The 27,298-nt window shown below is 44.9% G+C and overlaps 1 protein-coding gene across 6 annotated transcripts in view; it reads left to right on the top strand.

Moving 5' to 3' along the window:
- The first annotated feature begins 350 nt into the window (after positions 1–350).
- phka1a (phosphorylase kinase, alpha 1a (muscle)) overlaps positions 351–27,298 on the top strand; it is a 199,625-nt gene continuing 172,677 nt past the window's right edge. Inside the window, exons 1-4 of one of the 6 annotated variants that reach the window (XM_085996211.1) lie at positions 351–563; positions 18,220–18,378; positions 20,708–20,755; positions 21,694–21,862. In XM_085996211.1, the coding sequence (XP_085852337.1) occupies positions 486–563; positions 18,220–18,378; positions 20,708–20,755; positions 21,694–21,862 (454 nt within the window). In that variant the 5' untranslated portion in view covers positions 351–485. The remainder of the gene's footprint in view (positions 564–18,219; positions 18,379–20,707; positions 20,756–21,693; positions 21,863–27,298) is intronic. The other 5 variants (XM_085996205.1, XM_085996221.1, XM_085996203.1 and 2 more) reach the window with 5 other exon arrangements.

Below are 27,298 nucleotides of genomic sequence, written 5' to 3'. Positions count from 1 at the left end.
CCGGCATGGACTCAATGGGCCAAATGGCCTCCTTCTGTGCCGTATGACTCTATAAGACAGGCACCAGCCCCCTTTGAAGGCAAGTACAGTTCTGTAATAAAAACAGAGATAATCTGCAATGATGGCGGTGACTGGCCAAAATGTCCACGTACCCAACAGCTGGGAGCCAGGGGCTGGATGTAGGCATGCGTAGTAACCACGAGCGAGAGTCTCGAAGTGCGCATGTGCTGTAAGCCGGCGCTGCCCCACCTCCCGGCCGTTGGTCCCAGAGTGACAGACGCAGAGTGGCGCGCCTTCCAGTTCCCCTCGTCGAATGCCAGGGACCTCTGCAGAGTGGGCGGCGGCTGACGGCGCTGTCAGGCTGGTTGCTAGGGGCGGGGGCACTGGAGCAAGGCCCTGCAGGGAGGGGGCGATAACATTGCCCGCCTGCTTGCGCTGCTCCAGCAGGAACCCGGAGAGCGAGGCGGCCGGTCGCAGCTCCGAGGATGAGAAGCCGAAGTAATTCCGGGGTGAGGTTGGACTATTACGCCCGGCTGGTGAACAACACCATCCTGTGTTACCAGGTGGGTAACTGCCATCGAGTTAAGGAGGGAGCGCGACGTGTCTTCCAGGCAATTCTGTTGCAGCTCGCAGGAGCTGGCTTACCGTGCGAATAAATACCTCAACCGCGGCACTCGCTTTAATAAAAGCTGGTTTGAGGATTAATATTGACACATTAAACGGGCACAGCCTTCATGCAAACAGTTTGTGGCTTGGAAACAGTTTCATGATATCATGATATTTTTAGCCGTGACTTTTGGTTAACTTCTACTTTGTTTGCAAATGAAGACGCGATGTTTTCTTTAAGCCTCTTTCAGGACATGCAGTGTGATATTTCATAACTCAAGTCACGTTGTCAAAGCCGCCTGCAATCGCAACAGGTGTTTAACTCGCCAGTGATATGAATCTTTGCAGTCTTTATATTTGCCTTTACATTTCTCTTTTTCTCCTGATGTATGGAAGAGATATTTAAACTTTCTTTTTTAAGTACAGTGACTTGCTATGTAGGCAAATATTCAGCACCAGTAACAGCCCACAAGATGAAAACTTTTTAAATAATGGGCTAGAAATTGTGGTCGGAGGCGTACCCGCCGAGTACGCTTCAGACCCGCAAAACAATTACTGCTGGCGGCCAGGCTGTGAAAGGTTGCGGTCTTGTGACTCGAGGTGGAGGGCAGCGTAATGGCCCACTGATCCCAGGGACGTGGGCGGTGCAGAGGCGTACCTGGGATCACGTGGACCTGATCGTCCAATGACAAAGGAGAATTCCATTTCAATCATTTAAGCAGGCAATCCCCTAATGAGATGCAATGGAATCTCCAAATCTAATAATTATACAATGTACAGAATTGGAATTTTATTCATAATTACCTTCATTCCATCAACCTTACTAAAAATTAAATGTTTTGATAATTTTATGCATTAAAATTATAATCGGCCAATATTTTCATGAACTCATTTAATACAGTGTATATGTGCATAATTTAGGATATGAAAATGTTTAATTAAAACCTTAGATATCCCCTTACGCTGATGCAAACAAGCCCTGCACCTGCTTGCATCAACCGTATGACTTCTGTGCACAATCGCTGGCCAGTCGCTGGGCAAATAGCCCAACTCTGTGCCAGTGATTGCTTTTTTGGGGCCCCTATGGATAGCCTGTCAACGTGTATGTTGACAGACTGCAAATTCCGGATTTTGCGCATGTGCAAATCCCAAACTTGTGGGCGTTTCAAAGGGAATACGATGGCGTACTCTTGAGAGTACGCTGTCATACACACTGCAATTTCAGGGCCAATATATATTTGTTCTCTGGCTGTGGGTGATACTGGAAAGGCTGTATTTATTGCCCATCTGAGGGCATTAAGAGTCAACCATGTAGTGTGAACTGGAGTCACATGTAGGCAGGTTAGGTTTTTATGACAATCCGGCACATTCATGATATTTAATCTGGTGCCAGCCACAAATCCCATCAGACTTGCTCACTAGCTCTGAATTGCTGGTCCAATACCATAATCACTATGCTATCGAACCCATAGTGCAGTGATTATGGTACTGGACTAGCAGCCCAGAGGGTGAATGAAAAGTGATCCGTTTTGTTGATATTGGTTGAGGGAAGCATAATGGGAGGAGACTACAACTCCCTGCCATTTTAAGTAGTGGAATCAGATGTTTAACTGCCACCTGAACCAGCAGAACAGGCAGGGGGCAAAGGAAAGCACAAATGGCTATTATTCATGTGTCTATCCAGTAATAAGTTTGGCAGGTTATGTCACTGAGCGGCATCAGAGCTAAGCCTCATGCTGCTCTCACCCAATGTCTACACACGTATGTTTCGAGCAGGGCTTGCTGAATCGGGATCAGGAGTGATAATTACAACTGATATTTAATTGTTTCCTCTCCTGCCCATGTGTGCTAAGAACATTTGTAGTATTCCTAGTGTAAGGGTAGGGTTAATCAGACTGTCCTGAAGACTACTAATGTTATAATACTATTGATTTCTCTTTTTATATTGTAGTAATGTTAACCATTAGCCTTTGCTGGTTGAGCATGAGAGTCAGTTTGGAGTGGTGACTACTGGGCTGTTGGGCCAGGGCTGACCTTGCAACACTGGTCAGTTACAAGATGAGGTAATAAGAGACTTAATTAGAGGCGTGCCATAGCATTCTGGTTCCTAAAGTTTCATAGAACTTTAATCATTTGATAACTATGTGGGGAAAACAGTTCTGCAAAGGAAAACATCTGGGCATACACCATCCTTTATAATTAGTAATAATGATACAGAAACAAGGACAGACTTATAATGTGGAAAACTGCCCAGATATGTCCTGTCCACAAAAAGCAGGACAAATCCAATCCGGCCAATTACTGCCCCTTCAGTCTACTCTCAATCATTAGCAAAGTGATGGAAGGTGCCATCGACAGTGCTATCAAGTGGCACTTACTCACCAATAACCTGCTCACTGATGCCCAGTTTGGGTTCCGCCAAGACAACTTTGCTCCTGACCTCATTACAGCCTTAGTGCAAACATGGACAAAAGAGCTGAATTCCAGAGGTGAGGTGAGAGTGACTGCCCTCGACATCAAGGCAGCATTTGACCGAGTATGGCATGAAGGAGCCCTAGTAAAACTGAAGTCAATGGGAATCGGGGGAGGGGGGGGAAACACTCCACTGGCTGGAGTCATACCTAGCACAAAGGAAGATGGTTGTGGTGATTCAAGGTCAATCATCACAGCCCCAGGACATTGCTGCAGGAGTTCCTCAGGGCAGTGTCCTAGGCCCAACCATCTTCAGCTGCTTCATCAATGACCTCCCCTCCAAAATAAGGTCAGAAATGGGGATGTTCGCTGATGACTGCACAGTGTTCAGTGCCATTCACAACTCCTCAGATAATGAAGCTGCCCATGCCTGTATGCAACAAGACCTGGACAACGTTCAGGCTTGGACCGATAAGTGGCAGGTAACATTCGCGCCACAGAAGTGCTAGGCAATGACTATCTACATGCAGATCTTGGTAGTCCCTTCATCACATTGGTCAGAGCAGTATTGCTGACCCTTTCATCTGAAATAGATGAGATCAGTGCCAGTTTTTCACGTGCTGCCAGAGATCTATGATAAAGTAAGAAATTGCTGACATTCAATAGGAGGTAAATTAGAAACAGACAAAGCTCAGACCAGATTATTAAGAAAAGATGCTGACTTGAAGTGCGGTGAGTAGGTGACTAAGTAGATTTACTATATCTACAGCAGTGCGAATTCTGTGAAAATCGCAGGTGTTTTGACCACTTCTGTAGAGAAATTCGGTGGTGGTCATGGAACATTCTATCAAGGCTTTCTGAAATGTATTGTAAACCTCCTTGGGTGGAATATGTGAGACTGAGTCATTGGGTATTCTATTCCCTGTGACTTGCAGAATAATATCAATCACCTCCAACCAAAACATATGAACACGCAAAAAGACAAACAGGAAAAGACTGGCTGGCCAATCGAGTCTCTCCCAAATAGTTATGACACAACAGAACATCATGACCTCCAGTGTTCCCTCTCACTAGTAGTCATGTAAGCTCCTGGGAGAGACAAAAACCCAGATGATAAACCCTAGGCCAATTCGGGGGAAGAAAACCTGGGAAATTCCTCTCCAACCCCCTAAAGCGATCAAAAAGAGTTCAGGTGATCACAGTGATATGGCGTACATACCCAACATTCCACCTACCTTTTGTGTTCTGTGATGTTAGCCACAGGAACAAACTTGTCCAGCTCATTTTAAAACTCTTAATGAATTTGCAATTGTCACAAGGACACTAATAGGCACGTTTTAAAAGTTTTTTAATATAATTTTTTAAAATTTACTAAAACTGACTACTGTGGTTACTCACAGGTGCTGGACTAGACACTGATTAAAAATGCTTTTTTTTGTGTGAAACCCATTTTCAGCTTTATTAATAAAACTGCGCCAAGTTCCCACTCTTAAATATATCGAGGAATAATTTTAAAGCAAAAATTTTTTTAAGTGACATTTGAAATGTTGCCCGATTGTGCTGATTCATGACTGATTTTAAGTTCGTAATGAGTTTGAGCGGAAACTTGAGACAAAAAACTTCCCTAAACAAGTTCAATTTTGGCCGCAATTTGCTGGGAGAGACACAATGCCGATTGCATTCAAAGTGGAAAGTTCAGGTCCAGATATCAGCCCAAGCAGTGGAGGGGGCATTATGGTTGGCTCAGTGCCTGGTAAACCAGCGTTCCTGCTCCTGATCCATAGCGAGCAACCTCGGCTGGAAATTGCATAGGTGGATGCTGGGTGATTGCCGCACTCGCCTCCCTACAGTCTTTGCACATTTCTTGCAAGGTATAGATAAGGTAAGCAGGCTGTTTAGCTTAGACAATGACACAATATTCAAGGACATGGTTGCAAAATTCACAAGATTAGAGATTAGAAAATGTTTTTTTTGAAATGAGAGTGCATATGTAGTTAGAAGTAGTGCCTATAATAGATGGAAAAGCCGTCAACTCTTGAGTTATTTATATCTTTAAAAATATGTTAGATCAATAGCTGTCAAGAAAGGGAATTGAGAGTTCTAGGGTTAGATCTGTTTGATCCATAGGACTTAGTGAAGTGTACAGCAGGGCGGGGGGGGGGGGGAGGTGGTGGTGAGAGAGGAGTCTGTGATTGAGGTAGTTGTGCATGAATTGTGGAGGCAATGGGCTTATTGAACCAAACGGCTTTTCTTATTGCCAGGCTTTCCTATATTAGAACATAAGAAATAGGATCTGGAGTAGGCTATTCGGCTCTTCGAGCCTGCTCCGCCATTTAATAAGATCATGGCTGATCTTTTACCTCAACTCCACCTTCCCGCACTATCTCCATTTCCCTTGATTCCCTTAGTATCTAAAAATTCTATTGATCTCTGTCTTGAATATACTCAACGACTGAGCATCCACAGCTCTCTAGTGTAGAGAATTCCAAAGATTCACAACCCTTGGGAAGAAATTTCTCCTTATCTCCGTCCTAAATTGCCAACTCCTTATTCTGAGAGTGTGACCCCTAATTCTAGACTCTCCAGCCAAGGGAAACATCCTCCCAGCATCTACCCTGTCGAGCCCTTTAAGAATTTTTATATGTTTCAATGATATCACCTTTCATTCTTACAAACTCTCAGGAATATAGGACAAGCCCCTCATCCCAGGAATCAGTCTAGTGAACCTTTGTTGCACTCCCTCTAAGGCAAGTATATCCTTCCTTGGATAAGGAGACCAAAACTGTACAAAGTACTCCAGGTGTGGTCTCACCAAGGCCCTATATAATTGCAGTAATACTTCTTTACTCTTGTACTCTAATCCTTTTGTAATAAAGGTTAACATACCATTTGCTTTCCTAATTGCTTGCTGTACCTGCATGTTAACCCTGTGATTCGTGTACAAGGACACCCAGATCCCACTGAATAGCAACATTTCCCAGTCTCTCTCCATTTAAAAAATATTCTGCTTTTGTTTTTCCTACCATGGTGGAGAACTTCATACATCTCCACATTATATTCCATCTGCCATGTTCTTGCCCACTCACTTAACTTTTGCAGCCTCTTTGCGTCCTCCTCACAGCTTACTTTCCCACCTAACTTTGTATCGTCAGCAAACTTGGATACATTCTATTTCAGTTTTCCATCTTTGGCAGTATTTTGCTTTTAGATACATTACACTCGGTGCCCTCATCTAAATCATTGATCTAGATTGTAAATATTTTTGTGTCTACGCCCACACATAAAAAGTGACCACTTCGGTGAGTTTAGAGAGGGCAGCTGGCATTTGTAGAACTGTAAATGAGCTCAAGTCGTGTAATGATTGGCTCTTTTAACTGATTTTTACTCATACTTTTAGCACACACAAAAGCAGAAAGTGACTCAATTATGAGTTTACGATTGAGATTTACTGATGCTTTCTGTATTGCAGCCTTGCGTCTTTCTGTAAATGATCTGGTTATTTATGTTTCAGTACATTATATGCTCATGGCAACAGTGTCAAGGCAACAGTTTTTGTGATTGACAGGTATTGTCATGTTAATTATAATAATAATCAACTTTATTGTCATTGTTAGTGCACAAGTGCAGTACAACGAAATGTAGGCTTGCGGCTCCCGAGAGTGTACATTTAGATTAAGACATTTAAACATTCAACATTCATTTGACTTGTAATACATTAACATAAACATAATAAAGTGCATTGGCAGATGTGCAGGCTTTAGAGTTTATTTGTGGAGTTCAGTAGGATGACAGCCCTTTCAATTGATAATGGTAGTGTATAGAAACATAGAAGATAGGAGCAGGAGTAGGCCATTCGGCCCTTCGAGCCTGTTCCGCCATTCAATGAGATCATGGCTGATCATCCAAATTCAGTACCCTGTCCCTGCCTTCTCCCCATATCCCTTGATCCCTTTAGCCTCAAGAAATATATCCAACTCTTTCTTGAATATATTTAATGAACTGGCCTCCACTGCCCTCTGTGGCAGAGAATTCCACAGGTTCACCACTCTCTGGGTGAAGAAATTCCTCCTCATCTCAGTCCTAAATGGCTTACCCCTTATCCTTAGACTATGACCCCTGGTTCTGGACTCCCCGGCCATCAGAAACATCCTTTCTGCATCTAGTCTGTCCAGACCTGACAGAATTTTACAGGTTTCGATGAGATCCCCCCTCAATCTTCTAAACTCCAGTGAGTATAAGCCCAATTGACACAATCTCTCCTCGTACGTCATTCCTGCCATCCCAGGTATCAGCCTGGTGAATCTTCGCTGCACTCCCTCCATGGCAAGAACGTCCTTCCTCAGGTAAGGTGACCAAAACTGCACACAATACTCAAGGTGCGGTCTCACCAAGGCCCTGTACAACTGCAGCAAGACATCCTTGTTCTTGTACTCGAACCCTCTTGCTACGAAGGCCAACATACCATTTGCCTTCTTAACCGCCTGCTGCACCTGCATGCTTACCTTCAGCGACTGGTGCACAAGAACACCTAGGTCTCTTTGCACTTCCCCTTCTCCCAATCTATTGCCATTCAAATAATCTGCCTTCCTGTTTTTGCCACCAAAGTGGATAACCTCACATTTATCCACATTATAGTGCATTTGCCATGTTTCTGCCCAATCACCCAACCTGTCCAAATCGTACTGGAGTTTCATGACATCCTCCTCACAGCATACCCTCCCACCCAGCTTTGTGTCGTCTGCAAATTTGGAGATATTACATCCAATTCCCTTGTCCAGATCATTAATATATATTGTGAACAGCTGGGGTCCTAGGACCGATCCTTGCGGTACCCCACTAGTCACTGTCTGCCACTCGGAAAACGACCCGTTTATTCCAACTCTTTGCTTTCTGTCCGCCAACCAGTTCTCTATCCAAGTCAATACTTTGCCCCCAATCCCATGTGCCTTAATTTTGCACGCTAACCTCTTATGCGGGACCTTATCGAAAGCCTTCTGAAAGTCCAAATACACCACATCCACTGGTTCTCCCTTATCTATTTTACCAGTTACATCCTCAAAAAATTCCAGTAGATTAGTCAAGCATGATTTGCCTTTTGTAAATCCATGTTGACTTTGTCCGATCCTGTCACTGCTTTCCAAGTGCTCTGCTATTACATCTTTTATAATGGACTCTAGCATTTTCCCCACTACCGATGTCAGGCTTACCGGTCTATAATTCCCTGCTTTTTCTTTGCCACCTTTTTTGAATAGTAGGGTAACATTAGCTACCCTCCAATCCATGGGTACTGTTCCAGAGTCTATTGAGTTCTGGAAGATGACCAGCAATGCATCTACTATTTCTAGGGCCACTTCCTTAAGTACCCTGGGATGTAGATTATCAGGCCCTGGGGATTTATCGGCCTTCAGTCCCATCAATTTTCCTAACACCATTTCCCTATAAATACTTATATCTTTCAGTTCCACCCTTTCATCAGACCCTATGTTCCGCGGTATTTCTGGGAGGTTATTTATGTCCTCCTTTGTGAAGACAGAACCAAAATATGTATTTAGTTGGTCTGCCATTTCTTTGCTCCCCATTATAAATTCCCCCGATTCTGACTGCAAGGGACCTACGCTTAACTTCACCAATCTTTTCCTCTTTACATATCTATAAAAGCTTTTACAGTCAGTTTTTATGTTCCCTGAAAGCTTACTCTCATATTCTATTTTCCCTTTCTTAATTAATCCCTTTGTCCTCCTTTGTTGAATCCTAAACTGCTCCCAATCCTCAGGATTATTGCTTTTTCTGGCCAATTTGTATGTCCTCTCCTTGGATCTTATGCTATCCCTAATTTCCCTTGTTAGCCACGGTTGAGTCACCTTTTTTTGTTTTATTTTTATGCCAAACTGGGATGAACAAATTCTGTAGTTCATCCATTCGGTCTTTGAATGTTTGCCATTGCCTATCCACCGTCAACCCTTTGAGTGCCATTCCCCAATCAATCCTACCCAACTCGCTCCTCAGACTATCGTAGTTTCCTTTATTTAAATTGAGGACCCTAGTTTCTGAGTCAACTACTTCATTCTCCATCTTAATGAAGAATTCGATCATATTATGATCGCTCCGACCCAAGGGTCCTCGTACAGCAAGATTGCTAATTAATCCTTTCTCGTTACATAATACCCAGTCTAAGATGGCCTGATCTCTGGTTGGTTCCTCGACATATTGGTCCAGGAAACCATCCTGTAAACACTCCAGGAATTCCTCCTCCACAGTATTGTTACTAATTTGGTTAGCCCAATCTATATGTAGATTAAAGTCACCCATGATGACTGCTGTGCCCTTATTGCACACTTCTTTAATTTCCCTCTTAATGCCATCCCCAACCTCCGCCTTACTGTTTGGAGGTCTATATACCACTCCCACTAATGTTTTTTTCCCCTTTAGTATTTCTCAATTCTACCCATACAGATTCCACCTCATCAGAGCTAATATCCTTCATTACAATGGTGTTAATCTCCTCTTTAACCAGTAATGCTACCCCTCCTCCCTTTCCTTTTTGCCTATCTTTCCTGAATATCGAATACCCCTGGATGTTGAGTTCCCAGTCTTGACCATCCTTGAGCCACGTTTCCGTAATCCCAACCAAATCATATTCGTTTACCTCTATTTGCGCAGCCAATTCATCCACCTTATTACAAATGCTCCTCGCATTAAGACACAAAGCCTTCAGGCTTGTTTTTTTAACGCTCTTAGACCTATTAGAATTATTATTTACTGTGGCCACGTTTGATTTAAACCGTTGATTTCTCTGACTGCCAGTTTTGTTTGTCTCCTTCCTATCTTTTGCTTTTATCCTTGTTTTCCTTTCCTCTGTCTCCCTGCTCAGGTTCCCAACCCCCTTCAATTTTAGTTTAAACCCTCCCCCACAGCACTAGCAAACACTCCCCCTAAGACATCGGTTCCAGCCCTGCCCAGGTGCAGACCGTCCGGTTTGAACTGGTGCCACCTCCCCCAGAACCGGTTCCAATGTCCCAGGAACTTGAATCCCTCCTCCTGGCACCATTCCTCTAGCCACGTATTCATCTGAAGTATCCTTCTATTTCTACTCTGACTAGCACGTGGCACTGGTAGCAATCCTGAGATTACTACCTTTTGAGGTCCTGTTTTTTCATTTACCTCCTAACATTCTGCCTTTAGGACCTCATCCTGCTTTTTACCTATGTCGTTGGTGCCTATATGCACTACGACAACTGGCTATTCACACTCCCCTTCCAAGATGTTCTGCAGCCGCTCGGAGACATCCTTGACCCTTGCACCAGGGAGGCAACACACCATCCTGGAGTCTCGTTTGCGGCCGCAGAAACGCCTATCTATTCCCCTTACAATTGAATCCCCTATTACTATAGCTCTACCACACTTTTTGCTTCCATTCTGTGCAGCAGAGCCACCCCTGGTGCCAGGAAGTTGGCTGCTGCTGCCTTCCTCTGATAAGCCATCCCCCCCAACAGTACTCAGTGGTATATCTGTTGGAAAGGGGGATGGCCACAGGGGATCCCTGCACTACCTGCCTGCGCCTAGTACTCTGCCTGTTGGTCACCCGTTCCCTTTCTTCCTGTCCAACCTCTACCTGTGGTGTGTCCAACTCCCTAAACGTGCTATTCACGATGTCCCGAGCATCGTGAATGCTCCAGTATGCATCTGTAGCACTTAACTCTTTAAGGAGCGAGTGAACACTATGCTGCAGTGAGTTGCAGTATTAATGAAGTGTATATATAGGGCTATGAAACATGGCCACAGTAAATAATAATTCTAAAAGGTCTAAGAGTGTTAAAAAAACAAGCCTGAAGGCTTTGTGTCTTAATGCGAGGAGCATTCGTAATAAGGTGGATGAATTAGCTGCGCAAATAGATGTAAACGGACATGATATGATTGGGATTACGGAAACATGGCTCCAGGGTGACCAAGGCTGGGAACTCAACATCCAGGGGTATTCAATATTCAGGAAAGACAGGCAAAAAGGAAAAGGAGGTGGGGTAGCATTGCTGGTTAGAGGAGATTAACACAATAGTAAGGAAGGATAGTAGCTCTGATGATGTGGAATCTATATGGGTAGAGCTGAGAAATACCAAGGGGCAGAAAACGTTAGTGGGAGTTGTATACAGACCCCCAAACAGTAATGCGGAGGTTGGGGGTGGCATTAAACGGGAAATTAGAGACGCGTGCAATAAGGGCACAGCAGTTATCATGGGTGACTTTAATCTACATATAGATTGGGCTAACCAAATTAGTAACAATACTGTGGAGGAGGAATTCCTGGAGTGTATACGGGATGGTTTCCTGGACCAATATGTCGAGGAACCAACTAGAGATCAGGCCATCTTAGACTGGGTATTATGTAATGAGAGAGGAATAACTAACAATCTTGTTGTGCGAGGCCCCTTGGGGCGTAGCGATCATAATATGATAGAATTCTTCATTAAGATGGAGAGTGAAGTATTTGACTCATTAGGGTCCTGAATTTAAATAAAGGAAACTACGATGGTATGAGGCGCGAGTTGGGTAGGATTAATTGGGGAAAGTTACTCAAAGGGTTGACGGTGGATAGGCAATGGCAAGCATTTAAAGATCGCATGGATGAACTACAGAATTTGTTCATCCCTGTATGGCATAAAAATAAAACAAAAAAGGTGAATCAGCCGTGGCTAACAAGAGAAATTAGGGATAGCATAAGATCCAAGGAGAGGACATATAAATTGGCCAGAAAAAGCAGCAAACCTGAGGATTGGGAGCAGTTTAAGATTCAACAAAGGAGGGCAAAGGGATTAATTAAGAGGGGGGATGAGAGTAAGCTTGCAGGGAACATAAAAACTGACTGTAAAAGCTTCTATAGATATGTGAAGAGAAAAAGATTGGTGAATGTTATGTTCATAAATAAATAGACGTTTTCATTATGACCAGCTAGCTTGAGCTAGTCATTTATTCAGCCATGTGAACTAGTGTACAGGCATCTATCTTGACTACTGCCTTGTGGGTAGCCCCCTACTAAACATACAGCTCCACCTAGTGTACCATTCTAGAATGACATGTTACTGATCATTACATCCCCCTTCCTTAGAGGTTAAACAAAATCAATATCAATCAATCATAATGACATAAACATCTTCAACAGTCAACACATTTTCAAAGCTTTACTTTATGTACTCTAAGCTTTTCATTCTTTTATTGTAGTTTTCTTTATACTCAAAGATTAAGTCTATCAGGCTTTTTTACTTCACGTGTGGATCTTCTCAGCACAGGTAAGTCTGATGTGTTTGCATGAGAGCCTGTATGTGTGTTTGTGTTAGATTGTTCTGGTGGTGATTGACAAGATTCAGTTGCGGCATTGTCATCGATTTGCTCTTGGATAGTTTCTTGTGTTTTCAGGAGAGAACGGCGGTTCTTCCTGAGAATCTGTCCTTCCTCAGTTCTAACAGTGTATGACCTTGGTCCTACTTCCTCAAGAACTGTAGCTTTCCTGTTCCATGCATCTGGATCCTCAATCCTGACAACATCATCCCTTGTCAATGGTTTCAGAGTTTTGGATGACTTGTCATAGTATGATTTCTGTTTCAGCTTTAACAGTTGAAGTCTCTGTCTCAGTTCCTTACTCTGCTTTTCTTTTGCACAGCAGGGTAGCGTGGTGCGCAACTTGTGACCCATTAGGAGCTCAGCAGGTGAAGAACCACTGTCTAAAGGGGAGGCTCGGTAGCTCAGCAGGGCGAGATAAGGATCAGACTTGCTTTCTGTTGCTTTCTTTAGTAGCTGTTTGAGAACTTGAACACCTTTCTCTGCCTTACCATTCGACTGAGCATACAGAGGACTGGATGTGATGTGTTGAAAGTCATAATGTGCTGCAAACTGTTGCCACTCCTTACAGTTGAAGCACGGACCATTGTCGCTAACGGCAATCCTGGGAATTCCATGTCTGGCGAAGATGGATTTAACATGCATTATGACACTGCTTGCTGATGTGCTTGAGAGCAGCGCCATCTCAGGAGAGTTAGAATAGTAGTCAATCACTATTAGATAGTCTTTACCATTCAAATGAAAGAGGTCCATACCAACCTTTTGCCATGGTGCTGTTGGTAAGTCAGCTACTATCATTGGTTCCTTTGCTTGGTTGTTTTGGTGTTTCTGACATGTCTCACATTCGCCTATCATGTTCTCAATGTCCTTATTTATGCCAGGCCAATAAACAGTGTCTCTTGCTCTCCTTTTGCATTTTTCAATTCCGAGGTGTCCCTCATGAATCCTTTTGAGCATGTCTTGACGTAGAGCCTGTGGAATGACTATTCTGTTCTGTTTTAGTAATAGTCCACTTGCGACACTCAACTCTGACCTTATGTGATAGTACCTTTTGGCCAACCATGATGAATGTTCTCTATTACTGTTCTTTTACTGTTTTCTTCTGCTATTTGCTTTGATTTTGTGTCTGACACGGGCAGCGCAGCAGTGACCATACTCACATGAACATCCACGTCTTCCTCAGTAGAGCTCACATGACTCATTGTGGGTGCTCGGGATAGTGCATCTGCTAACACTGTGTTTGCCTGGTGTGTAGATCAGTTCAAAGTCATATCTTTGCAGCTTCATCATGAGTCGTTGAATCCTTGGAGACATCTCATTCAGATTTTTTTTTATGATGGCAACCAGTGGGCAGTGGTTTGTCTCATCTGTGAAGGTGGGAAGTCCATATATGTAGCTATGGAACTTTTCTAGTCCAACTACCAAGCCTAGACATTCCTTTTCAATCTGGGCGTATCGACACTCAGAATCAGTCATAGACCTGGAGGCATAGGCAACAGGCTTCCAATCTTCACCCTCTGCTTGTAGCAAGACCGCGCCTAGGCCATCTTTTGATGCATCCGTTGACACTTTGATTCTCTTTGTTGGGTCAAAGAAGGTGAGTACAGGTGTGGTTGTCAGTACTGTTTTGAGGTTCATCCACTCTTGTTCATGTCTTTCTGTCCATGCGAACTCATTTGTTTTATGTAGCAGGTCTCGCAGACAGGCTGTCTTGGCTGACAAGTTAGGAATGAACTTTCCAATGAAGTTTACCATCCCCATGATTCGTAGCACTCCTTTTTTCAGTGGGTCGGGGCATTTTGAGTATGGCGTTTACTTTTTCCATATCTGGCTCTATTCCTTTACCAGATAGATTATCTCCTAGGAAAGTGACTTCCTGGACGCCAAACTGACACTTGGCTTTGTTGAGCTTCAGTCCATTCCGGCGTATGCTCTGTAGCACTTTAGTCAGTCTCTCATTGTGTTCTTTCAGTGTGGAGCCCCAGATGATGATGTCATCAACATATACCCAAACTCCTTCCAGACCTTCAATTATGTATTCCATCGGTCTATGAAAGTTTTCAGATGCAGATATTATCCCGAAAGGCATTCTGAGGAAACAATACCTGCCAAATGGTGTGTTGAAGGTACAGTATTTGGTGCTCTCCATCCAGTTTTAGTTGCCAAAATCCTTGTGAGGCATCGAGCTTTGTGAAGTATCTGGCACCTGACATTTCACTGGTGATTTCTTCTCGCTTGGGAATCTGGTAGTGTTCACGTTTTATGTTTGCATTTAAGTCCTTTGTATCCATGCATACTCTTAGATCATTGTTCTTCTTTTTCTTTACACATACCATGGAGTTAACCCAGTCTGTTGGCTCTTCGATTTTCCTGATGACTCCTAGTGTGGTCATTCTGTCCAGTTCTTTCTTGAGCCGGTCACGCAGGGGTGCTGGAGCATGTACCACTGGCTGAGCATCCTCCTTTAGCTGGATCTTGTAAGTGAATGGTAGAACTCCAAATCCTTTGAACACATCCTGGAAATTACTCACTGCAGAATCCACCGAGTCATCTGGTCTGCTTATGGCACAGTTTATACGGTAGACTCTTGACCAGTTCTAAGTCCTCACAAGCTTTGTCACCTAGTAGTGAATCAAGTCCTTCAGCCACAACAGAAAATATGAGATGATGCACTTTGTCTTTGACTGTCACTTTAAGTCTGCATACACCTAAGCTATCTATTTTCTGTCCATTTATAGTTCTTCAGTAGTACTGACTTTTTCTGTATTTTGGGCTTTTCTTTCATATTTTGTATGTCACTCATACTGATTAAGTTTGCTTTTGCCCCAGTGTCTAGTTTCAATGTAACTAATGCTCCATTTACCTGCAGTGGCATTATCCATTTGTCCTCTTTTACTGCATTAACTTTATGTTCAGCATTGTCCATTCCTGAGGGCTGCACATTTTCTGTATCCTTTTCTATATTGTCACATGACACCATTCCTACAAAAAAATGTCTCACTTAAATCAGTGTCCTTAATCACATTGACTTGTTGCCCTTTCTTTGTTTTTACTTTTGAAAAGCATTGTTTGGCAAAGTGATTCTTTCCATTACATTTTGTGCACATTTTCCCAGACGCTGGGCATTGTCTTGGCTGGTGCTGGTAACCACAGCGTTTACAATTTAAAAATTCCATCCTCCGATTGCTTTGCATTTCTGTTCTGCCCACTTTTCTTCCCCTTGCAGAACACAGCACCGTCACTCCTTACAGTCGCATTATTATTAATTTCACTGAAAGTCTTCGCGTGCTTCTGAGCTAGCTCACTGGCATGGCATATTTTCACAGCATCCTCCAATGTTAGTTCGGTTTCTCTCAGCAAACGTTCCCTGACTTTTTTTTTAATCATGAATACCAAACACAATCTGGTCACGAATCATGGATGATTTCAGTTCAGAGAAATTACATGTCTGTGCTTTCAGTTCCAGATCGGTCACAAAGCTATCAAAAGTCTCATTTTGCTGCTGTGTCCGTGAACGGAACACGTACCTCTCATAGGTCTCGTTCTTTTTGGGAGAACAATGTATATCAAACTTCTTTAGCACATTGTCCATTTTTTCTCTGTTCTCCTCTTGATCAAATACAAATGTATTAAATACCTCTATCGCCTGCGGGCCTGCAACCGTGAGCAGTAACACTATTTTCCTTGCGTCTGGCTTCGTACCGAACCCTATGGCAGCAATGTAGAGTTCGAATTGTTGTTTGAAAGTCCGCCAATTGCAGTCGACATTCCCCGTGAGTTTCAAACCCTCCGGTGGCTTCAAATTCTCCATGTCGCGTTTCACAATATTCAGCAGATATTACCACTTCTGGTACCATGTTATGTTCATAAATAAATAGACGTTTTCATTATGAACAGCTAGCTTGAGCTAGTCATTTATTCAGCCATGTGGACTAGTGTACAGGCATCCATCTTGACTACTGCATTGTGGGTAGCCCCCTACTAAACATACAGCTCCATCTAGTGTACCATTCCAGAATGACATGTTACTTATCATTACAGTGAAGTCAAGCGTAGGTCCCTTGCAGTCAGAATCAGGGGAATTTATAATGGGGAACAAAGAAATGGAAGACCAATTAAATACATACTCTGGTTCTGTCTTCACAAAGGAGGACACAAATAACCTCCCAGAGATGTCGGGGAACATAGGGTCTAATGAGAGGGAAATGGTGTTAGGGAAATTGACGGGATTGAAGGCTGATAAATCCCCAGGGCCTGATAATCTACATCCTAGGGTACTCAAGGAAGTGGCCCTAGAAATAGTAGATGCATTGCTGGTGATCTTCCAAAATTCTATAGACTCTGGAACAGTTCCCATGGATTGGAGGGTAGCTAATGTTACCCCACTATTCAAAAAAGGTGGTAAAGAGAAAATGGGGAATTATAGACCGGTAAGCCTGACATTGGTAGTGGGGAAAATGCTAGAGTCCATTATAAAAGATAATAGCAGAGCACTTGGAAAACAGTGACAGGATCGGACAAAGTCAACATGGATTTACAAAAGATAAATCACGTTCGACTAATCCACTGGAATTTTTTGAGGATGTAACTGGTAGAATAGATAAGGGAGAACCAGTGGATGTGGTGTATTTGGACTTTCAGAAGGCTTTCGATAAGGTCCCGCATAAGAGATTAGCGTGTAAAGTTAAGGCACATAGGATTGGGGGCAAGGTATTGACTTGGATAGAGAACTGGTTGGCAGACAGGAAGCAAAGAGTTGGAATAAACGGGTCTTTTTCCGAGTGGCAGGCAGTGACTAGTGGGGTACCGCAGGGATCGGTCTTAGGACCCCAGCTATTCACAATATATATTAATGATCTAGACGAGGGAACTACATGTAATATCTCCAAGTTTGCAGACGACTCAAAGCTGGGTGGTCATGTGAGCTGTGAGGAGGATGCCGAGAAACTCCAGTATGATTTGGACAAGTTGGGTGATATGGCAGATGCAGTATAATGTGGATAAATGCGAGGTTATCCACTTTGGTGGCAAAAACAGGAAGGCAGATTATTATCTGAACGACAATAGATTGGGAGAAGGGGAAGAGCAATGCGACCTGGGTGTCCTTGTGCATCAGTCACTGAAGGTAAGCATGCAGGTGCAGCAGGCGGTTAAGAAGGCAAATGGTATGTTGGCCTTCGTAGCGAGAGGGTTTGAGTACAGGAACAAGGATGTCTTGCTGCAGTTGTACAGGGCCTTGGTGAGACCACATCTTGAGTATTGTGTGCAGTTTTGGTCGCCTTATCTGAGGAAGGATGTTCTTGCCATGGAGGGAGTGCAGCGAAGATTCACCAGACTGATGCCTGGGATGGCAGGAATGACGTATGAAGAGAGATTGGGTCGATTGGGCTTATACTTGCTGGAGCTTAGAAGAATGAGAGGGGATCTCATTGAAACTTATAAAATTCTAACAGGACTAGACAGACTAGATGCAGGAAGGATGTTCCTGATGGCCGGGGAGTCCAGAACCAGGGGTCACAGTCTAAGGATAAGGGGTAAGCCATTTAGGACTGAGATGAGGAGGAATTTCTTCACCCAGGGAGTGGTGAACCTGTGGAATTCTCTACCACAGATGGCAGTAGAGGCCAATTCATTAAATATATTCAAGAAGGAGTTAGATATATTTCTTGAGGCTAAAGGGATATGGGGAGCAGGCAGGGACAGGGAATTTGGATGATCAGTCATGATCTCATTGAATGGCGGAGCAGGCTCGAGGGGCCGAATGGCCTACTCCTGCTCCTGTCTTCTATGTTTCTATGAGTTCAGTCCTCCTCTTAAACTGACTTTAGTGTGTTGCTTAAAGTCTATCCATAACCATTTCCCCTTTTGTAGAATTGTGTAACTGGGTTACTGCCTGCTAGCCCTGAACAGCAGGATGCTTGGGTCCGTGATAATGTGTACAGCATCCTGGCAGTCTGGGGACTGGGACTGGCCTATCGCAAAAATGCTGATCGAGATGAGGATAAAGCAAAAGCTTATGAGCTTGAGCAGGTGAGTAGCTGCACATAATTGGTAGTTCTTGTTACAAAGTGGGGAAAAAACGATGCCCTTATTAGCACCCATAAAGTTCTAATTTTTAAAAAAGTTTTTGGTTACTACTACTAGTAGTAGTCATAAGAAATGAGCATTAACCAGTCAGCAAATCTATCTGCCCTGAACAAGGCTCACCTGGATTATTTTCATTTACCTCCTATCTTTTTACTAAGCCATATGTTTTATTCATCATTAAATTATAATCTATCCACTTTTTTTTATTGCCTCAACCAAACCCTTGTTCACTAAAGTGGGTTGTAATCCCTTTCATAAGTTAACCACTCTTGAGTGTGAGCTAGTTACTCCTGAAGTTCTGTTCAGATGGAACTTTCCTTATCTTAATCCTGTATCCGAGTTCACTTTTAAGGTAAAATCTCAGCTTTCATGTCTTTCAGCCTTTGTACCTCTATTGGGTGTTTTTTTTTAACCAATGCTGTGTCAGGCTGTCAGATGGAATATTGTGAAGAACAAGAGCTTTCTGCTGTTGATGGGGGAGATGGGGTTTTTAGGAAGAGGCATAGTTGTACAGGCAGAATCACAGTATAGAGAAGGTGACTGAACTATAGCTGCACAATGGCTTGTGGAACAGCATTAATGGTGTTAGTATGAAACTGCATCTCAGGCTGACCCACCCTGCTCAGTAAGGAAATCAAAAACAAGCTTTCTATCATTTTTTAAAATTCATTCCTGGGATGTGAGCGTTGCTGGCAAGGCCAGCATTTATTGCCCACCCCTAATTGCCCTTGAGAAGGCGGTGATGGGCTGCCGCCTTAAACCGCTGCAGTCCATGTGGTGAAGCTACTCCCACAGTGCTGTTAGGGAGGGAATTCCAGGATTTTGTCCCAGCAATGATGAAGGAACGGCAATGCATGTCCAAGTCAGGATGGTGTGTAACTGGGAGGGGAACTTGCAGGTGATTGTGTTCCCATGCGCTTGCTGCCCTTGTCCTTCTAGGTGGTAGAGGTTGCGGGTTTGGGAAGTGCTGCTGAAGAAGCCTTGGTGAGTTGCTGCAGTACATCTTGTAAATGGTACACACTGTAGCCATGGTGTGCCAGTGATGGAGGGAGTGAATGTTTAAGGTGGTGGATGGGGTGCCAATCAAGTGGGCTGCTTTGTCCTGGATGGTGTTGAGCTTCTTGAGTGTTGTTGGAGCTGCAATCATCCAGGCAAGTGGAGAGTATTCCATCACACTCCTGACTTGTGCCTTGTAGATGGTGGAAAGCCTTTGGGGAGTCAGGAAGTGAGACACTCGCTGCAGAATACCTAGCCTCTGTCCTGCTCTTGTTGCCACAGTATTTATGTGGCTGGTCCAGTTAAGTTTCTGGTCAATGGTGACCCCAGGATGTTGATGGTAGGGGATTTGGCAATTTGGCAAATGCTGTTGAATATCAAGGGGCGGTGTTTAGACTCATGAAGTGCCTTGTTTGACTCAATGAATAAATGTATTGCATTTTGTGGAATTAAATCCAACAGAACAACCCAGGTCCCTAGTTAAATGCATGGTCTGTGCTGAATTAGCTGATCTCAGCTATGCTGATGATTGGGACACTACAGTTGGCCTTGGCATCTCTGGGATAGTGATAGGGGAAAATTCAGCCAGGGTTCCTTCTGATGAGTATCCAGTGATGCCTGCTGGCAAATGCATTTGTGTGAATACAAAATGAGGACCAGGTCTGTCTTGACTGTGATGCACCCTGTGCCTAAATAGTCTGGAAGAATGGTTACTTATGTGAAGCTTCTGAAAGCTGCTCGTCTGCCCTGAACAGTACCCCGGCATTGGGAGAGTTAATGGGAGAAAACTGGGAAAGAAGGAGATATCTATGTAATTGTGCTATTTTTCTCTCCCCACTCTTTCCTCCCCCCCCCCCCATCCCCTGTCCTTCGCACCAGTGGGAGTTGATTACATATAAGGATCTCCAAGCCTAACGCTTAGCAATTGAGTGGGAATACACTCAAAAATACATTTTAAAATGGAGCAAAGCATGTTTTGGTGCGTTAGAATTTATGTGTAGTTTTTAAATTATTTTAAAGTGAATCTACGTGGTTCAAAAATGTTTCAGTTTATTTTCTTAGAAACAGTAGCACTGATATTATACTCTGTATTGAATCTGCCAAAGTGGTTGTAACTTAATCGCTGAATAGTTTGTCATCTCTGAACAGTTTGAAAATGTCATGTGAAAGCTGAGGTGGGTACAGCAGTGCCAGAAAAGGGCTGCTGGAGGGTCATGGCCTGGTAGGAATTGCTGACTCCATGTAAACATGTACTGGTTTTTATTTCATCTTCCAGAGTGTGGTGAAACTGATGCGGGGGTTGCTGCACTGCATGATGAGACAGGTACGAAATCATTCCGGGTTTCACATCAGATCCTTTGTTTGTAAAGTAATTAGTTACATTTATCACTTTGAACTATTCGAAGTCTTGACATTTGTGCTTGCAGCATAACTGGACTGCATAGCTAAGTAACATTTCTAATGTTTTCCATAACTGAGACGTATTACTGAATGTTCAACCGTTGTTTGCATCTTTAAAACAATTACCATATTATGAAATCGACTGAGTTTTTATGTGTTCTGTTTAAAATGCATAGTGTAAAATGACTTAACTGGTAGAAATTTAACACTGAGCCCTGATTTGGGATTTATGAGCTCTTTATTTTGAACTTGTAGGAAAACGTGTGGAGTGGCTAGAGGTAAGAAATATTAACATAGTATCATTCCTGGAGAAGTGATTAGCTAGCTTGACTAGTAGGGCATCAGTTTTCTCCCATCTTCTCCTGAAGACATGCTGTGATATGGTTCTGTGGGCACTGTAGTATTTCAGTAGCTTGCCCAAATAGTCGTCATTCATGCCTGAGGCTACATAGAGGGTAGGTAGACTTTTGACCATGGGGGACTTCACAGCTAAGCCCTGTTTGGTTCTTACCTGGCATTCGCGCGCACATTTTCTAGGAGTCATTGGATAGTGATCAGGAGCAGGAGCCCTGTCTGAATTGTTTCCCCTGCCCTGAACATGGATATGAAACTAATTCTAGTAGCCCAACTGCTGTCCGTTACAATCTGCTTCTGATGCCTGTTGCTGCGTTCCGATTTCCTCCTGAACTTTTAGTTGCAATGCAAGACATGGGCAGTTGTCTCGTCTCAGACACTGTACCTGTCAGAGATGCAGAGAGGCAGCCTTATCCTATAAAGTTTTGGTGGGGCCAGTGCAGTATATGAAGATTGCCTAATCTATAGTTTATTGCTGGTGACAATACTATTCTGTTATGTACATAGATGAATAAAGTTGAAACATTCAAGCACACCCTGAGTACAAGCGATGCCCTTCATGCAAAGTACAACAATGGAACATGTGCTACTGTTGTTGAAGATCATCAGTGGGGTCACCTGCAGATTGATGCTACATCCGTCTTTCTTCTTTTTCTTGCACAAATGACTGCTTCAGGTAGGGAGAACGAACCAAAATTGCCCCAAACCATGGGCAGACTGCTAGCCAATTTCAAATTATTGGTGATGATTCTAGTTTGCCATTAAAGCTGTCTGACAATTGCATTTTCCAGTAATTTGTATAATGAATTGTTTGGCGTCACAATTGGTTATATGTTGTGTGAACTTGCTGCCTTCATATGGTGGGTTTTGATTAGTGTTGAGTTCTAATTTTACTTGGTTATTACCCACATTTCATCATTCTTGGATGATTGTTTATTTCAATTCACAATTGAGCTTCTGGCAAAAATGCAATATCTCAGAACCCTTTCCTGCTGCAGTATCTGCTTCATTATTTTAAAGGGGTGATATTATCTAGCAGACAAGGCTCAATTAATGGTCTCCAATATGATTTTAGTCATTCAGTCTGTGGTTGTTTTCAAACACACTGACCTAGAAATTGGTCCGCACAGTGCTCATTTTTCAGGCACTACTCATGACTACTAGGCCCAATATAGGGGGCAGGAAGTAGCGCTCATTTCCGGCCAGAAGTGTGCCACCCGCCGTGTTGTGTAAAGACAAACGAGAGACGTCCTTTACCCACGCCTGAAGCAGGCATTAGGGTCTTTGCATATAAGGGCCCGAACGCCTGTTTGAGGTCCCATCGGTAAAATTGGTTTGTCCTGAGGCGCACTCGAGAGAAGCCAAGCCTATGGATCGCCTGCCACCCAAGAAGTTAAGTAACATACTTGAATGTGGAGCCCGATCCCCCATTAAAGGAACTGATCGCCACCGCTTCCCCCCCCCCTCCCCCCCCCCCCCCCCCCCCCCCCCCCCCGCCAAAACCCGGATCGCTGCCGCTCTTGACCTCTCCACTCCCGATCCCCACGTTCCTCAGCCCTGTGACCCCTGGACCCACTTACCTTGGCCCCCCCGATCTCCAGCCCTGCATTCTCTGACCGCCGCCCCCCCCCCCCCAAAATCCCCAGACCCACTTACCTTGCACTTGCGCTAGCCACGACTAGATTTTCCACCACTCTTTGCTGGTGGGCTCTGAGGCCACCCTCGCTCCATTATAATGCAATATGTGTACCCTCGCCTGCACCTGAATTTCTGGGCCACTATGTTGGGTACTTCCAGTCTGCTCATGTAAGTTTCTGCGTTGCATTACAATGTTGCCTCTTTACATTGTTTCCTTTTGCTCTGGCCTGATGCAGACATAAAGTGATAGGACAATAGGTCAACAGTTATGATTTTCCCACAAATTGAATCTCCAATCTATAGCTGCCTTGCTAGAAAGGCACAGAGACTAGGGCCGGGATTTTATAATTGGTGGCGGGGTGGGTGTGGGTCAGGTGGTCGGAGGGTCTCAGTCCCACCTCCGCTTTCAGCCGGTAAAAAATTGCGATTTTTGCCCTAATTGGGCAATTGATTCCCTGCGTGTGTGCTCCCCTGGCCAATTACTGTTTTGCATCTGGAACTCACCTCTGCTGACGTCTGAGAGCCAGCTGCATTTAAGGGGCCCATGCAGCCTTGGTTCATTCTTTTTTCTTCTGGATTGTCTACTCTGCTGACTACTGCTGACATGGCAACCTTAAGGTCGAAGGCCTCACCACGATTTGCTGATGACTCCCTCCATGCTCTTGTGGAGGGAGTCAGAGGTCAAAAGGAGGTACTCTTCCCATCTTCTGGGAGGAAGAAGCCACACAGCAGATCAAAGCTGTGTGCCTGCAAATTGCACAGGAGGTCAGCTCGAGATCGATGTGCATTCGAACCTGGGTGCTGCAGTGCTGAAAAAGGTTCAAAGACCTAGTCCGCTCAGGGAAAGTGAGTATAACTTCACCATTATCCTCAATCTGCTCCCCATATCTTATCAGCACACTGCATTGTCAATCTACTCCTCCACATCCCACTTTACCCTTACATCCCTTGCACCCTTAACCATCTCTCACTCACACTCACACTCACACTCACACACTCTCTCTCTCTCTCTCTCTCTCTCTCTCTCTCTCTACAGAATCACTTCGCTATTCGACTATGCTGCCCTCACACTCGCTATCACTGTTATGCAATGCCAACAACTAACAACGCACGGGGAGGACCCTTGGTATTGGCACCTCACTCCATCTTTGTCTCCTAAGCATCTATGCTATGGCTTCTCTACACTCTATCATTCTCACTCAAACTCCACTTGTGTCCCTCATTGTAAGAAAAGAGAGCCCACAATAAGAGGGAGAGGGCTGGGACAGGAGGAGGGCCACCTTCAATTGCCCATTTGACCAATGCTGAGGAGGCTGCCCTCGACATAATCGAAGGTGATGAGGATCTGGAAGTGGGGAACGGTCAGATGAGCGCAGCAGAGCAAGCTGGTGACAGAATAGATTTGCATCTCTCTTACTTACATTGCATGAGCGACTGATATGGCATCTGATGCTCATACAGATTGACTTATGATAATCTGCACTATTCCATGTACATGCTACGTTAATATCACGTGTAACTCATGCCTTTACTCCCTCAGGACCACCGACAGCCCCCCTCCCCACTGTCCAAGAGGAAGAGCCGGAGCCAGAAGACTCCTCAGAGGAACCTGCAGCGTCAGCAGAATTAAGTGCACCCAGCACCAGCGCAGATACGCACAGCTCGGTGGGACCTTCAGGAGATAGAGTAGTGTTGTCACCTGGTGTATCGCAGCTTACAAGTGAGCATCAGCAGATGGTGGAGACAGGGACAGCAGTCCTTGTCAGAGGCCGCAAGGCGCTCCCAGCTCTGCTCAGCTGCATGTGGACCCTGTGCCTCCGGGTCCATCCAGAAAGAGAGTGGTGCTGGAACTCCAGGGACAGATGCAGGAGTCTCTGGCAGGTTTTGTCTCCAGGGTTACTGCGAGTGTGGAGCGGATGGAGGAGTCCATTGCTAACATGAGCAGTGCCTTTGTGGAGACAATGGCACATGAACGCACCAACACGGATAGGATGGCAACCTCCGTGGAAAAGATGGCTATGGTCATGGAGGAAATAAGTTGCCAGAGTCAGGAAAATATGGTGAATGTTCAGAATAGACTGACATCTCTGGAGGAGTGATGGACAGCTATTGAGCAGAGAAACCAGAGCTTCATGGAAGTCCTTTTGAGTAGGACTGCCAGTGCAGATGCGGGTCCTCATGGCCCCCCCAGATGTGCAGCAAGGTGCTGTAAAGCCACTTGTTGGTGGCGGGCAACAAGGAAGTGGGGGCTCCTCCCCAAGCGTACACACTCCCTTGCCACTGAGTAGCCCTTGGTCAGAGCCCCACCAGAGTCCTCACCCAACTGAGATGGGCGTCTCAGCCCCTGCACAGACGCAGGAGGAGCAGACTGTTGCCGAGCCTCACCGGCTCGCAAACCCAGACGACACCTGCCAAAGGTGTCGAAGCAGGAGTACCATGAAAGTGAGCAAGGTGCCTCCACACCTGCTGAAACCACAGGGGAAGCACCACATAGAAGCACGTGTAAGAGGAAGATAAAGCACAATTAATCACCAGGGTAGTCACTCGGGTGTTCGGTTATGTTTTGTTGTGTATAACTTTTGACACTGTCATCCTTTTGTGAATGGATTAAACAGAAGTGATGGCAAACAGTTGAAGTTCTGACCTATATGATCTCGGAAATGGAAGTTCCACATTGAGAGCTCAGGGCGACTTGCATTTGTAATGATGGTGGTGAGAGTGATAGGAACCCACAGGTTCTTGTACATTGTGTATGGTGTGTTAAGGTGCCAGCCACATTTGTTTGATTTGTCTACTTAAGCGAATCTGGCAAAATTACCTTGCATCACGGCCAGCAAATTGCTCGCATGCTGCTGGAACTGGCACATCCGCTGCCGCAAGATCTTCCTCCTCCTCCTCCTCATCTGAGGAGGCTATGCGCTGAGCCACTTGTTCCTCAGGCAGCTTCAAGCCGCGATGTTGTGCAGTGCACAGCAGACCACGATGATTCTGGAGACCCTGGCTACTGAATACTGTAGGGTTTCACCTGATCTGTCAAGGCATCTGAATTGCATCTTCAGCAAGCCGATGGTTTGCTCGATAATGGATCTGGTCGAAATGTGGCTGACATTGTAGCGCTCCTCAGCTTCGTTCGATGGCCTCCTCAACGGCGTCATCAGCCACGTCTTCAGGGGATAGCCCTTGTCTCCAAGTAGCCACCCAGAAAGTTGGTTTGGCGGATTGAAGAGCGGAGGCACACTAGACTGCAGCAGGATGAATGAGTCATGACAACTGCCAGGGTACTTTGCGCAAACATGCAAAATGTCCTTCCTGTGGTTACACACCAGCTGCACGTTGAGGGAGTGGAAGCCCTTGCAGTTGACAAAAACAGCTGGATTGTGATGGGGTGCCCTAAGGACCACGTGTGCAGTCTACGACTTCCTGCCCCCTTGGCAAGCCTACCATATTTGCAAAACCAACCGCACGTGCGGTTACACTTGCTTGATCCTTGGAGAAGTGTATGTAATTGTGCGCCTTGCCAAAGAGGGCATCGGTTACCTGCGTGATGCAAGTGTGTGCGGCCGACTGGAAGATGCTGCTGAAGAGCCCTGGAAGGACATTGAAGCAAAAAAATTGAGGGCGGTGGTGACTTTGACAGCCACTGGTAAGGGGTATCCACCCGCTCCACTGGGCTCCAGGTGTTGGTGCAGCATTGTGCAGATCTCGCGAAAGTCTCAGCCTCCTTTGGCACTGCTGCTCAGTCATGTTGAGGAAGGTCATCCTCTGCCTGTAAACCTTGTGTTGGGGGTATCTCCTGTGGCGATGTGCATCCCTGCGCTGACACCTTCTGCCCTGTGTACCATCAGATGGCTGAGCAGGAGGTTGTCACTCCTGCTGTTGTTGCTGCTGTTGTGCCTGGTTCTGCTGCTGCTGCAGCTGCTCGTCCTCCGAATCTGAGGACCAGGATGAAAGGAAATAAATGGTTCCCATGCTGCTGGTAGATATCTCCGTTGAAGATGCGCTCAGTCAATGTGGGGAGAGGATTTTCCCAGGAAGTTAGTGGCGATGGATCTCGGCTTCATCACTTCCAAGATCAGTAGACCTGCAAAAAGTTTTCCAAGACCTGAAAAAACAAAGTTCTGCCACCTGCAACTGATCCTTGTTGAGAACTCCGTTTTTATGCTGGAGCTGCAGCTGTCAAGAAGGCAGCCACTTGTGAATCCGACTCAATTAGCTGGCGTGGTTTGGGAACGGCGTGGAACATGCCGAAAAAGTGGTAAAATGTAAAACGACTGTCAAAATGGCATTATCCAGGCAGTTAACAAGCAGTTAACTGCCTTAAGTGCCTATCCCGCCGCTTGGTAGCGGGACCGAACAGGAGTCTGTGAGCCCGCCTTTGGCAAAGTTGTACGGAGGCGGGTTGACGGCGGGATCGGAACCCGCCGTCATTTTTTTCAATTTTACCACCTGACCCGCCCCCTGAGTGCCGGCAAAA

This window comes from Somniosus microcephalus, chromosome 1 (assembly GCF_052327205.1).
Source record: "Somniosus microcephalus isolate GS21.2 chromosome 1, FLI_Smic_1.0, whole genome shotgun sequence".
In the NCBI taxonomy this organism is placed as follows: Eukaryota; Metazoa; Chordata; class Chondrichthyes; order Squaliformes; family Somniosidae; genus Somniosus; species Somniosus microcephalus.
This window is presented reverse-complemented; position numbering and strand designations above follow the sequence as displayed.